Source organism: Mchenga conophoros, linkage group LG19 (genome assembly GCF_057382185.1).
Source record: "Mchenga conophoros isolate Kocher_MC1m ecotype Shallow Benthic linkage group LG19, M_conophoros_male_GT1.1, whole genome shotgun sequence".
In the NCBI taxonomy this organism is placed as follows: Eukaryota; Metazoa; Chordata; class Actinopteri; order Cichliformes; family Cichlidae; genus Mchenga; species Mchenga conophoros.
This window is the reverse complement of record NC_140544.1, coordinates 30,207,563-30,221,910: the sequence shown is the minus strand read 5'-3', so window position 1 is coordinate 30,221,910 and position 14,348 is coordinate 30,207,563. Positions and strand designations below refer to the sequence as shown.

The 14,348-nt window shown below is 41.5% G+C and overlaps 1 protein-coding gene across 5 annotated transcripts in view; it reads right to left on the bottom strand.

Annotated features, from left to right (window-relative positions):
- The window catches only part of esrrb (estrogen-related receptor beta), a 46,943-nt gene extending 33,047 nt beyond the window's left edge, over positions 1-13,896 (bottom strand). For 2 of the 5 annotated variants that reach the window (XM_085256337.1, XM_085256338.1), the window contains exons 1-2: positions 10,418-10,800; positions 6,825-6,893 (exon numbers count right to left, since the gene is read on the bottom strand). In XM_085256337.1, coding sequence (XP_085112463.1) covers positions 6,825-6,893; positions 10,418-10,467 — 119 coding nt within the window. In that variant the 5' untranslated portion in view covers positions 10,468-10,800. Of the gene's footprint in view, positions 1-6,824; positions 6,894-10,417; positions 10,801-13,875 lie in introns of those variants that run through there. The other 3 variants (XM_085256340.1, XM_085256341.1, XM_085256342.1) reach the window with 2 other exon arrangements.
- Positions 13,897-14,348: the final 452 nt, after the last annotated feature.

Sequence of the window (14,348 nt, the reverse complement as noted above, 5' to 3'; positions counted from 1 at the left end):
TTAGCTTTTATTTCAGAAATTCAGAGTAAGCTTAACCCAAGTTCAAAGGCCACCTCGAGGGTGACACTTAGCATAATTGCATAAGTGTCTTAACTGTTTCCCCTCCAGCTCAATGTGGTCATTTATAATGAATGTGCTGGCTAGAATCCCCTTAACTCACACCGCTATGACACATTATATCACTGCTATGCTTATGTTTTTAACAAGCCTGCATATATTGATTAATGATACTGAGGGAATACTAACCATGAGAACCTGGCGTATTAATCAAACAGTCGAAAATATTTCTATAAATATTGGTAATCTCTAGTGGGACAGGGCCAATTTAAATCTATAAATACAACTGTACGGGAAAATGAATTATGAACATTAAATTGTTTGACAGCAGCAATAGTCCCGATAAATAATTCAATATGTGGGGCAGGTGCTAATTAGCTTGTGTGCCACAGACAGAGCAGACAGGAAAGGGTGTGTTGAACTGAGACTTGATGCTGTAAAATCTATAGTTCTTTCTTCCTTCCTCAAGGTAAGAGCTTTTTTCTCTCTCTCTTTTTTTTTTCAAAATCTGCTGCCTGGCTGCCTAAAGGAGCAGCACTCATCTAAGACACAGTATCTCCCCCTCTCCCATTTTCTCCCTCTGTTCCTCCTCCTTTTGTTCCCTTTGTACCGATCAAAATTCATGCTGAGTAGTAGGTTATGGGCCCGCAAACGCACACTGCGCAGTTTGGTTTTAATCTGATTCCACCTGGCCCTCCTAACGGCATTTCAGATCCCTAATATCATTCCACCAGTGCTGCTGTGACTGGGATTAGCCGGCCTAATGATGTGGCAGCTCGTATCACACTCACCGTTCCGCGATTTCCGAGAGGAGAGCCACGGAGCGCTCTTTCCTAACATCTCCACTCTTTCCCTTTGCCTGCGAGCGAAATTCTGAACATTGGATGACACTGTTATGAGAACGGAGAACATTCAGGATCTAATTGAGCCAATTTGTAAGTATGCCTGCTGAGAGCTAGCAGCTCTCTTCAGGAGGATAGTGACATCTTCCATTTTTCTCTGTGTGACTGCCACGCTCTCCCTGTTTCATGTATAAATCCCAAGCACAGAGTACAACCCTGCGCTAGAGACTCAACTCAAGCAGCGAGTACATTCCTCATGTCCTTTTCACTCTCAAGGCCGCCAGATGCCAAAAAACACAATTTTTATAACATTTGCTCACCTCATCTTAGAGTGTCACACTCCTGCTACCTGATCAGACTGCACAAGCGAAGGGGAAGAACGGGTAGGCGGTGGGGGTTGACATCTCAAGGCAGGGCGATGGTGATATCAGATGCCCCAGTAGGGGCAGATCTGTCTCGTGGGCCTCAGGCGATGTGGCCTGATAAGCCACTGGCCCCAGAGTCAGCGGTGGTAGGACGAACTCAATTAGCTCCTGACAGACCCCCTTGCAGCCCAGCGCAGCCTCCTCAGCACAGCCAAGAACCCGCTGGCAGCTGCCACGCTGACCTCTCCTCCAGGGGCCACTGCCACCTTTTACCGCTCCAACACACACACAGAGCCAGGGACTCATTTTTTTGTAAAAGCGAAAATCATGGTCAAAATCTACACGGCCCCACAAAAGTCACAGAAATACGCACAGAGGCTTGAAAGCCACCAAGGGTGCTCGCCGCACATTCACACGGGGGAAAATGTAAATGAAAAAGGACCGAGGCTCAAGGAGGGGTTGGTTTGGCCCCTGGGAGAAAGGAAGGGAATGGAGATTCCAAAATATGGAGTGTGCCTCTCTCTGTCTAACTGGCTCCAGGTTAATGACCACCAGGGGAATAAGGGCCAAAAGACTCTTGGGGCAATGAGCATAAGTGTGTGTGTCTGTTAGATTGGTTTATGCGCTCATATGCGAGTGTGTATTTGCACTGCAGACAGAATATGAAAGATGGAAATTTGGGGGTTGGCGGTGTGTCGTGTGGCTGACGGCGGTGGTTTGGTTGGAGGCAAGACCGGCACTCCACAGGGACCCATTCTAATCTATGAGGAAGAGGCCCCTGATTTTGGAGTTTCTCATTCATTAGAGACAGGGAGAGGACTGAGAGGAGGGGGTGGACCTGAGGAGAGGGGAGGGGCATCTTTATTAACGGATGTGCCAGACACTCAGAAGACGCTGACAGAGATTTATGATTTGCAGATCTATGGAGGCAAACAAAAGGAAAGCGGAGGGAAAAAAAAACAGGAAAAGAGAGAGTGAGTGAGGGGCTACATTAGAAGAAACAGAGAAGAGAGTGTTTACTGTTGTGATGGGGAGTGAGGGTCCCAGATCGATAGTCAGGAGGCTACAGGGGCCAGGGCAGGGTTACCACTTCTCAGGGACTGCGCTGCTGCTGCTCCGTGGTGCTCTAGCAAAGGATTATATTTAGCTGCTTCACAGCGATGTTACTGTAGTCTTTATAAAGCCATGAGCTCACTCCACTACGACAACATGAGCCCCACGCTCCAGCAGCACCACAAGATAGAGTCGACCAAGAAGCAGATCACATCTATCGATCGCCCCTCCCGCTCCTTCCTGTTCTAGAGACGCTGCTGGCAGAAGAGAGAGGGCCTCTCGTGACACAGGCGCTGCTGTTTGTCTGACGTAAACTGTCTGGGCCGCTCTGGGCAGATCTTGTTCTTATAAGGGGCTGAGTTCAGGATGTTGAGGGAAGCAACCGGCTAATGACAGAGCTTCTGTCAGTGGAAGTGTGGGTGGGGGGGTCGTGGGGGAAGTAACCGCCGTCTAAACTTCTTACGACAGAAAGCAAGGAGTTAACAATCTTCTATGCAGAACCAGTGGGAACGGCTCTCTGCAGAGTTGGACAGCTCATCACGCTGTATGTAAAAAAGGAAGTTCAGGGATAATTCCGGCCTGCCGTGCCGTTACCAAAGATTACTTTTCATTACATCCATTATGTGGCACAGTCATGGTATAATTTAGCAACATGAATTTACAATGGCTCTTGATAACTACAAAAAGTAATTATGGTGCATGGCAAAAAAAATAAAATAAATTAGCCTTGGGGCCTAGAAAACTTGGGGTTAGGTGATGACATCGGACACAACCCTGTGTTGTGTGATATGTTACCGATACACAGGCAACAATATCACAGTACGTTCTCCTGCGATACTGTGACATGGAGGTTTCTCCCCTTTACTACAGACGGTTTAACTAAACCGTTTCTTTGTCATGTGATGGTTTTAAAAATGTGAACATTTATTAAAACTGCTTAATTAAATTTGGCTGTAAAACTCAAATAAGAGCACGGTGCAAATAAATGCACTAACAACGAGTCGTTTTTTCTAAAATTGTAAAGATAATGTATTATTCTCAGGAATGCATTATAGTGATATATTATGCAAATCCTCATGAACAGTGTGATTCAATACAATCTGAACTTTAACACTTTTTCTTAAAAAAACTGCACGTTCAGTTTTGCACGATAAAAGCCGACTGCTAAAGTTTTGCTTAACTGCAACAAATCCAGTAAAAAGCCAACAGATATCAACCACAGCACGCTCCATGAGGAGGGAGGTGGGATTATAAAATTTGAATAATGAAGAAAAGAAAAAAGTTTGCGCATAACTAAAAGTCATGCATTGCAGTTCAGAGAGCATTCAGAGATATTTGTGGAGCAAACCAAGAGAGAAAACAGGGCTAATTTTCACAGAAAGTTGCAAGCTGTGCTGGATGATTTTTTTTATTGTTTGTGTGTCTAAGTGTGTGTGTGCCTGTGTGTGTCACAAACAGAAAGAAATATTTTTATAAAGGGTTAAGGCTATTTAACACAGTGCAATGTAAATCACAGGTTTAGACACAGTCACTGTGCGTAGAGGGGGACGGAGGCATAGAGCCATGCATGAAATTACTTCATTAATCTTCTTCTGATAGGCCGTCCTTGTTTAGGAGGAAACTCTACCTGCCTAAAACAAAGAGCCAATCCTGCCTCCACCACAAATTATCCCCTTTATCAGAAGAGGACACAAATATAAACAGACACACACACACACACGCGTACATACACAAATGCTAGAGCAAAATTAACAGGTCAAAAATCGGAGGTTTATCAGGTGTTTCAGACGTGACGGCGTTTGCAGAGGCTCACGGTCAGTGAGCAATCACAGCGCGGCGCGCGATACGACATCTGTGAGTTAAAGATGTAACTTGATTCCTCGCGTTTAAAGCGTTGTTCGAGGCACACAATTCAGACGACTCCAAAACGAATTGCTGTTACTCAGAAACACCATTGTTATGACTGTCACACGCCACAGCAGTCGACACAGTCACAGCAATAGCCTCTAGCTTTTTACAGGCTCATCTCTACCAGCTGCCACACATTCTCCATAAATAGTGCTGGTAATAAAAAGGCGGGTGGGCCTAACTGATTTATATGGTTGTGTCCACCACCACACCATTCAGGAATAATTAAACTTTGGGGATATTTCCTGAATTAATGCATCTCCTTCAGGGGTGGGGAGGTGGGGGGGTTGACATCTAAACGTGCGACGCGGTTTTTACCAACGTCTCGCGTCACAGGATGTAGTGGGAGAGGGGGCCTCTCAACATTTCGACAAGCAGCCACTCAGTGTGTGAACGTTTGATTGTACTTAAGGATGCAAGGGCGGTCTCTTAAGGTGACGTTTTAATGTGCACATGTTTTGTGACCAACAGGCAAATACTCATATAAGCACACGGTCGTATAAACTGAAGGCAGATGCAGAGGAATACACACACACACTTTTACACTAACAAATCTGTCAGTTATCAGATTTAATTATTATATGACAAGAAAAGTTGTAAAAAAATGTTAACCTCTAATAAAAACTGCCCTTGATGACAGTAAGGGTGAACAGCCTGATTTTCAGATTGAGTTATAATTTAATTTTCCCTTTGCTTCCATATTTGTGTCACTGAAAAGTTTGGAGAGCAGACAAGAATTTGGTTATTTGGAAACCGAGCACAAAAATTAGAAGCTTGTTCTGATTTATACAGTATACTGTATTTATCATTTATAATGACTCCACATTTAAAAAACTGAAGTCTAAACAACACCAAAGACTCAGAAGTAAATGTGTAAAATGTTCTTACATTTAAGACTTTCACTAACTCTTATTTGACAAAGACATTCAAATATTTTTGCGCTGCTTTTTAATTAATTTATTTTTTACATGAATTAAAATCTCAAACAAAAGTTGCTTTTATTTTTCTAATAGCAGGGTCCAAATATGTAAGCACAGAGACACTGACCGGCGTTTTGCACACTGTTCTGTTACTGGGTGATTATTGGTTACATCTAATTGCCCAGGGCAAATCTGGGATAAGCAATAGTAGTGCTCTCTCTCTCTCTCTCTCTCGTAGACACACCCGTAAGACAGCCTCTGTACACGCAGCATGTTTTCAGTTTAACAATTTCAGCAGTTCATGAAGCTGAGCCCTACAGCTTTCTTTAAGGCTGTGCTCTGCGTGTTTCAGCACATGAACCTGAAACATTCGAACAGCTCTCCAAAAAGCGATGACAAAAAAAACGTTATTCCTCTAAAAGCTGTAATGGGTGGAAGGCTCACGCAGACCATGCATAGAAGACCTGGTGAAGCTGTCAGTAGGAATCAGAGCTGCTTCAGTGATGGACGCTTCCAATATTGATTTCATAAATAAACAAAGCTAAGCATCGATCTTAATGTTATTTTGCATTTCAATTACTGCTCCGAAACATAACCTTCAAACAACTGACCGCTCAATACTAATAGCCTTCAATGATAAACACCCATATCGTTACCCACCTTACGTCATGTCATTTTTTAACTAAGTGTGAATTACTGAACCTGGAGTCGCACAATGTGACTGCAATCAAATAGAAAGCAAAATGTTTGCACAAAAAATGTTAAACTTTGTAATCACGGCTGATTTTGCTTTTAATCTTCACCGTGTGGTGTTTTCTTGTAATGCAACACTCAACAGCTCATGCTAACGGCTCTTTTCTTGACCGTGGTGTATTTCCCAATTTCCGCTTTCTATTGTAGGTGTGTGTATGTGACTGTATGTATGTGTGTGTGTGAGGATGCATGCATGCATGGATGTGTGTAAATGAAGAGGAGCCCTTCAGTGTTGGAGCAACAGGAAGAAGTGCTGACGCACTCTGTCAGTGATAGCACTCTGCTGCCACAAGGGCATGAGAGCCCACATAGGCTAGCATTATCCTTCTAGACTAATGGGCCTGGTTATTTTTAAACAGATTCTCACACTGCGGTGGAGGTGTCCAAGGTTACCATGGATGAGAAATCAGGAGGGACGCATGCAGTGACATTTGGTGATATCTGTGCAGGTGGATGTTATAAAATAGCCAAAGAGGTATTGTAAGTAATCATGAAGAGATCTAAAGGCCAAACATCAAATAGGCTCTCAAGAGAGAGCATGTTATTATGAAAGCATGATCTTCCAAAACTGACCAATACTAAAAAGAAACATTCAGAATCTGGTCTTTAGTAAGTTTTAGAGTAAAGAAATACAGAAAAAAGAACCAGCCTGGATCCTGAAACCTTCTCTTGTCCTTTTATTTTATCAGTTAATGACCTGGGAAATAAAGCAACACAAGAAGGTGCTTGATTTGGCAGCTCCTTAAAAGCCAGCCTCAGCACTAACAACTATGAACCCAAATACCTCTGAAGCTACAGAATTGAGACTATCTAGACATTGCCAACACACTCTGCATCACCATTTGGCCTGGAGAGAGACAACATGCTCCCCCCGCTCAGCTTGAGCTGAGTGACATATTTACAGTGAAAGTAATGATACTAGATACCAGAAATGAGAGGGCTCCAGCGTGGCCAGTGGACTCAGGAATCTCTCTAATGAATTGGACAACAAAGCCCTGTTGGTACAAGGAAGAAGTATTTAGAATTTGGCAAAAATCTGAGCTTAAGCACATTAGGTTTCTCTTTAAAAGGCACACATCCCAAAAAACCTCCTAACATTTGCTCTGGGAGAAGAGGAAAGTAAGAGCAGGACAGGTGGGTTGCCTGGGCTCCATGCTGCAGCTACAGAGGCCACCGGCTCCTGGCTCATAGCGGGGTGGCAATTCTCGGCCAGGAGCTTCTTCTGGTAATGTATTCTGAAACCAAATTACCGTAAGCTGATCCCATCTGGATAGCGTCTGTGCACGGCTGCTTTGGTTACCCACCACTGCCTCTAGCCTGTGATAGCATCTCCATGAAGACAGCAAAAATCTGATTAACCCTATAACAATGAAACACTTGGTCAAAGAGCAAGGAGCTTTTAACTTAAGATACACTAATGCAATTCCCTCGCCTTGTTTTCTGAAACCTAATAAGAATCAAGTGGACGGACTGCTAGAGATGGGTGTTTGCAGGCTTTAATGCAGCAAGCTGGGAATGAAGTCAAATAAATTGAAATCTAATTCATCACTGTGTGTTAACTTCTTTCTGCTTCTCTGAAAATACATTAAAAAGCTCTTATTTCATGAAGGGAAATTGGATAGCCTAGTTAGTTTATTGCAGTGCCTCTGCCAGGGCTTAAGGGAAGCCTGGGTGTTGATGGAACATTTAGAAGCAGAGAGAAGTCACATCTCAATTCGCTGCCACTCAAATGTTGTGTTTTCTAACAAGCACTGAAAAACTTACACTTGCAATCCTCAACCAGAGCTGGTTTCTAAAGAGAGTGCAACAGCCAGTGCAACACAAGTGAGTGCAGAGAATCTAATTCCACTACACGATAAAAAACACTTGGATTTAAACAACTGAAGCAAAACTGTAAAACGGGGCGAATGTAATGGGAACATAAAACATTATTAGAACAAGTTGCAATAACGTCGACGTTTCTTTTCAATTGATTTCCAACATTAAAGAAACAAGAGAAGCATCTCTCTGTTTAAAAGATAAAAACTCTCCTTCCAGCTAATTCCCAGGCAGTATTGATGCCTTCGGTTCAGTATAGGTACTACAGTGATACGGCACTACACTGTTGTGCTAATAACATAGAGCACATACGTTCTACTAATCCTCTCACTTAAGCATCGCGGCCGCATCCAGCGCTCAGTAAGAGGCTGCAAATACCAGTGCATAATTAGCAGAGAGCTACTGCTGAGCCAAAATTACCAGCAGCACACAAGCATGTGCTGAAAAGAGCCCACAAATTAACTGTTTTGGGGGATTGATATACGTTCACATTACTGCTGAGCATTCCTTCATTAAGATATTTTAGGTTTACTGATTGCCATTTCAAAAGAAATGTAAAAAGTTACTAATATGTTAAACACCTGTTCACAACTGAGCTTTGAAAGAGTAGATTTTCTGCTCACCGTCAAGTACAAATATAATTATTTATATTCAGCATAATCACTAAATTATATTTAATGTTTCCTATTATTTTAGACAGATTTTAAATCAGCACAACATAACTACATCTCTGATAATAAACAAACATAAATATACTTCACTCTTTAAGTATTACTAAAAAATATCCCAGCACAGCTACATAAACTTCGTCTTTCACACCTGAAAAATGGAAAAACAAATACTAGATTATGTGTAATTTCTTTAAGAAATACAATGAAAAAAATCTGAATTCTGACACCTGAAAGATCAAACTGATTTAAACTAAAAGACTTACTAAGCAATTACTTTTCGACATAATTGAAACTGTCCTAAAATTTAAATGTTTAATGTTTCACCTTGTGCAGTTCATATAGTTCAATTTCTGCTGAAAACTGGATTTTACAGGAAACCATTAATGAGTCCATTAAAAAATGAAAACTTAAATATGTGATTACATACTGGTGTAAATATGTAAAGCTCTTCTAAAAGAAATAAAAATTGCAGTGGTTTTCTTTTCCTAATTAGGAAATACAGACAAAAGAATACAAAAAAGACATTATGACTTGAGCCCATCGTACCTGACATGCAATAGAAATGTTCACTTTTTTAGGGTTTGTTTAATTTAATTTTAAGATGTATCAAAGAATGAAACTACACAAAATACATCTTAAGAGAAAAAAACAGAGATGATTCCATTTATTCCTTATTATTCATAAGTATCCTAGAAGAACTTTGAATTTGCAGTGATTAAAGCTCAAACTAAAAAAGTCAAAAAAGTAAGAAACACTAAGAGAATTGAGCTCTAACTGTTTTCTGTTAATGATTTTCACATTTTTTAAAATCTAATTAATTAAAAAAAACTAAATATCTTATTTATGGTAAAACTAAATAATATGAGAACAACACTAACAAGAAAAAATTATTTACCAAAAATATTAAATTATTATAAAACACTGTCTAATTTGGGAAAAGCTCCTGAAATTTCTTTAAACTTCTACATAATAACCCTTATAATTATTATCATTTACAAAATATATGATTTATAACCTGCTTAAATTCATAACAAAAAACTTTAGAACAGCCAAATGTCTTAGAGGCTGGTTTTCATACTATATCTGTTATTGGTTGTTGTTAGATATATTTGTACCATAATGATAAAACTGCTTCTAAAAAAGAATAATAATAATTACAAAGAAAACTGGTGATACAAAAAATACCTTAACTAAAGGTAATTTGTTTTGTTTTAAATGTAAGATACTGGTTGATTTAAAAAGTTTGGTGAAGGCACTGTAAGCCCAGACTGTCCCAGCAGCCAGGAGCTGTCGAGACAGCAGCTTGCCCGGCACGCCGCTGACTGGGACAGACCTGCCGCCTGACTGAGGTTACAGGGTCCTTTCATTCGTCTTGCCTGGCTACAAATATATATTACAGCGTGTAATTTATCCTCTCCAGTTCTATGGATTCACGTTAATCTCTCCTCTTTATAATATCATTCTCAGTCTGCCTGGGTGGCCGGATCTAGGGACAAAGCCATCAGCAAACAAGCTCCTAACCAAACTGGACAGGCACCCCCCAAATTCTATAGAGTAAAAAAAAAGGAAAGAAAAAAGGAAAACACACACACGCACACACACACACACACACTGCTTCAAAGGGCCAAGTTAAATCAATCAGCCATGCTCTGAAAGATATTTATAAAACATACATCATGATGTGCCACACACCCATACACGCATTTACACAGTTGCACCTGCTCTGCTGCTCAATCCTGTCAAGTCCAACGATATTTAAAATCCCTCAAAACAACGAACGGGAAAAAAAGTGCAGGTAAGGAGTTTGAGTTGGCGTTAAGAGGCTATACAAAAAGAACAGCGAGGAATTAGAAAGTTAAAAGTTCAGCGCCTCGACTAGTAGAAAAGTAAAAGAAGAGTAGGTAAAGAGCAGATTATATTTTTTTAAATAGAAGAAAAATGAAAGGAAAATACAGGAAAAAGCAAAGGGATCAACGGCAGAGGTTAAAAAAGAAATAAAAGGGGGAAAACAGAGAAACAAGTGCACCTACTGGTTATGATAGCTGAGAGGGTCTGGAAGACAAAGTTCTGAAATGTCCATCAGTCCAGTTTTAGCATTCCAGGAATGAGAGGAAGAGGAAAGAGAAAACAATTGAGACCCGCTTCTTTCCCAAATGATAGCAAAGCACCCTCAGAGACAACGCTGCCGAAAACCCCCTCCAGCACCGCTTCCCCCCAGCCTGCACAGGTATGCTGGACTCTGATGGATTGAGTGGGCGTGTGTGTGCCTGAGCATGTGTGTTGTGTATGCGCGTGTGTTTATGTATATATGAGTGGGAGAGAGAGAAAGAGTGTGTCTGAGTGTATGTGTGAGAGGCAGAGAGGGAAAGAGAGAGAGTGAAGGGGGGAGGGACAGATCGACAGGAGAGGTAAAAAGGGGGTGGGGTGGGGGGGTGAGAGAAAGCTAGAGAGAGAGTGAGAGAGACAGAGAAGCGCAGGCAGCAGCGGGATGAGCGCTAAGATGGAGAGAGCATGAGAGTGCGAGCAAGAGGAATGACTCTTTCCATGGTCGGGATAGGGCTCTTTAAGACTCAAGGGCTTGATGAATATGGAACAGCTGCTGTTGGCTGGCTCTGAGGGGCAGGACTTAAAGCGACAGAGGGGGCCGGCGGTGCACTGGGGGAGGAGGGATCCAAACGCTCGCTCACACTCTCCGCTATGCACAACACGCATGGCTCACACGGACATAGACAAAACAAGCTATCGCATGAACAACAGCGATCTAGCGGTCAACACACAAAGTTTCCATCTCATGATATGACAGAGATGGGTGCTAGAAAGTTAAATAAATAAGATGATAAAGAGAAGTAAGGGGTTTTAAGTATCAGGGGAAGCTCCTAGTGTTCATAAAGCAAAAATAAATCAGAGTTTCAATACTTGCTGTTCTGAATTGAGTGGTTTTTTTAACAATATAAAGCAAGGTCTCTTTAAATGTGACATTTTACCTGCTGTATCTCTTTAGTTTTCTGTGTTATATCCAACCGTGCTGGGGTTAATTTGAAGTGGTGTCATAAAGCAACCACACATGAACACTGAACTTAACCAAGCAACACACACACCTCAGAGATATGACTGCATGGCAGTACTAAGCCTGCTGTCACACACTTCAAGTTTTTTTAAGATCAAAATGATACCTGCACTGTTACACAACACATGATAAAGTCAGATCTGACGCCAGCCGAGAGCAACACTATAGAAGTTCCAGCGGGCAGTCGAGTGCATCCGCAGCACTTCGCTTTCAAAAAGCAATAGCTTTCAAACCGCGCTGAGGACAGTAAATGTATTTATTGAGCGGTGTCATTAGCTCCATTCGCGGGTGTTACATGTGAGGGACCATTGTGAACCTTTCACCACCTGTGAGAGATGATCTCAAGCCATAACTCATATTCTCGAAGCCCATCATCTTCTAAAGCAGCAGAAAATCCAGCTCTGTCTCTTCTAACCCCAGCTTTATAAGCGCCTGTGCTTCGCTGTTGATCAAGCTCAGTAAGAATGCAGAGAATGCAGATACCATTTCACAGTCAGTGAGGGTCTCCATGTTACTGTATCCCCACATTATAAGAACAGAGCTTACCATGGTATCTTGGCACTTGGTCGAATTGAACTGAGAAGAAACAGCAGCTTGCCCATTTCACAAAAAAAAAAAACCTCACAAGGCGGCTGATAAGAGCCTTCAGACTCTTCAATAAAAAAGTAAAGTTTGAGTGAGTGAGGAAGCGAGGAGGAGTGATCTAGCGACAGATTCATGCAAAAAAGGGTGTGTTGTGTCGTTTTGCAGCTCTCCAGTTTCCTCTTCCGAACAGGAACAGCACAACACCCCCCCCCCCCCTCCGGAGAGGAATCCGGTTCCATTCATCGGCTCACGTTTCTATAATCAATGCAAAAACATCACGCAATCCCTATTGATCATCACAGGCCTATTGATGTGCAGCAATGGTGCCTCTAAGGTGGCATCACATCACACAGCATCTGCTCCCTTTTTTGTGACAAAACAAAATGACTAAATAAATGAAAATCCAATCAAGGTCGATGCCAAATCAAACACCTGTCAGTTTAATTTACTTAATTCAGGAATAAAATCAAAATTACAGTTCTTGGGCTTCAATACGAGCTGAATATTGAATAATAAGGAAGACAAGGCATGGGTATAGATTCAGCCAATTTCAGGTTGTTGGTTGTTGTTCAAGTTGTCTGGTAAATGATGTAAAATATTTTTAAATAGTGCAACAGCTACAAAAAAATTATTGTTTTGTGTTAAATGCGCTGAACAGGGCATACGTTACAGTAGCAGTGATGTTAGGAGATCATATTATTACCAAACAGTCTCATGACAGACTGGTTTCTAACTTTTTAACAGTGATAACTGCCGTCATTTGACGAATCACATTTCTGCATATTTCCTATAGGCCTCCCGGGACTTGACATCATACATACTTTTGTCATGCAGTGTGAGCCATGAAAGCCATGCTGCTGTTATCGCTGCTTCTTATCAGCTCTGTTATGAAAAAAAAAAAAAATCACAGCTTGTGGCAGCTGTTTGACAGAAAGGGATCTGATTCAAATAAATAATAGACCTGTTGTAGGCAAACACTCAATCACACTTGAACGGGGCTGAAGTTGAGAGACTAAAATTTTTCTTTTCCCTTTTTCGGGTTCTTTTTTGTTTTTTAAATTGAGATTCCTGTTTGCATTCTTCAAGCCTGCTCACCTCACACCTGCCTGTTTGTTGGTTCACATGTACTACATGTATGCAAGTAAAACAGTAATTAAGGTGTGTTGAAAGTCACTTCAGGTGAGAAAGGCAAAGAACCTCTACACAACCATTAAAGACTTGGTACTATTTGCATTGAAAGTCTCGACACTGACAAAATTACACCTGTTTGTGTCATAAAACGCCACACACAAACACACATACACTAATAGCACTGAAAGCAAATTACAAAGTTCTGACAACACTGAGGCAACCTGAAGAATCAGTGTGCTTCAACAAGTATGGCATTAACTCTCTAAATGTCAAGTTAATTTTATTATTAAAAAATAAATGATATTAAAGTCTGTTTATGTAAACAAGTGTGGGATAATGAGCAGAAAAGCTTTAAAACAACTTAATGTCCTTAAAAAGACTGCTATAAAGTCGTATTTTTCCTTCCTCGGAAACTAAACCTGATAATAGGCCTCACTAGTTTTTACCCTATGACAGGCATACAGAATTAATCACGTAAATATCGTAATTGATATGATTTATATGACCAGTGAAAAAGGTGGTGTTGCACGTGCACTGCGCATGCTTTAATAGTAAGAGCTAAACTGCCCGCACGCTGACGTTATTCAAGCTAAAAGATAAGTAAACTAGTATAAAAATTTTAAACCTATTAAATCAAACTGTTAAAATCACGTGTGTTGGATGTGTAATTGGAAGATAAATACGGTTGATGAACGTGCCGTGTACCTTACTCGGACAAGTCATGTCACATCCCCGGGCTGAGCACCGCGCACTGTAGAGGTGGTGTCTCCAGGTTGTAGTGGTGTTGGTGGTGGTAGTGTGGCTCTGTGTGTCTGAGCGCCGCGTTTAACTGTCACACAACGGCAGCCGCACTATCCACTCCTCCTCCGGCGCGCGCCCTGTGGCTAAACCAAACACCTCCACCGGCAGGCAGCAGGACCCGGCGAGCGGGGTCAAATGTGAATCAAACGCGGGGGGGAGGGAGTAGAGAGGGGGGGCTCTGCTGTGCTACGAAGAAAAACAAAACTTACAGCTGATTCACCCACTTTTTCTTTTAGGTCTTGTATAAAAAAAATAACACATTTTATTCATACTGTTTTTTTATATATTTTTTATTTTAAGACTGTGAATTCCTATACCCCCCCCCCCCCAAAAAAAAAGGTTAAGACACCTCAGTGCTCAGTTTCGGAAACAGATGC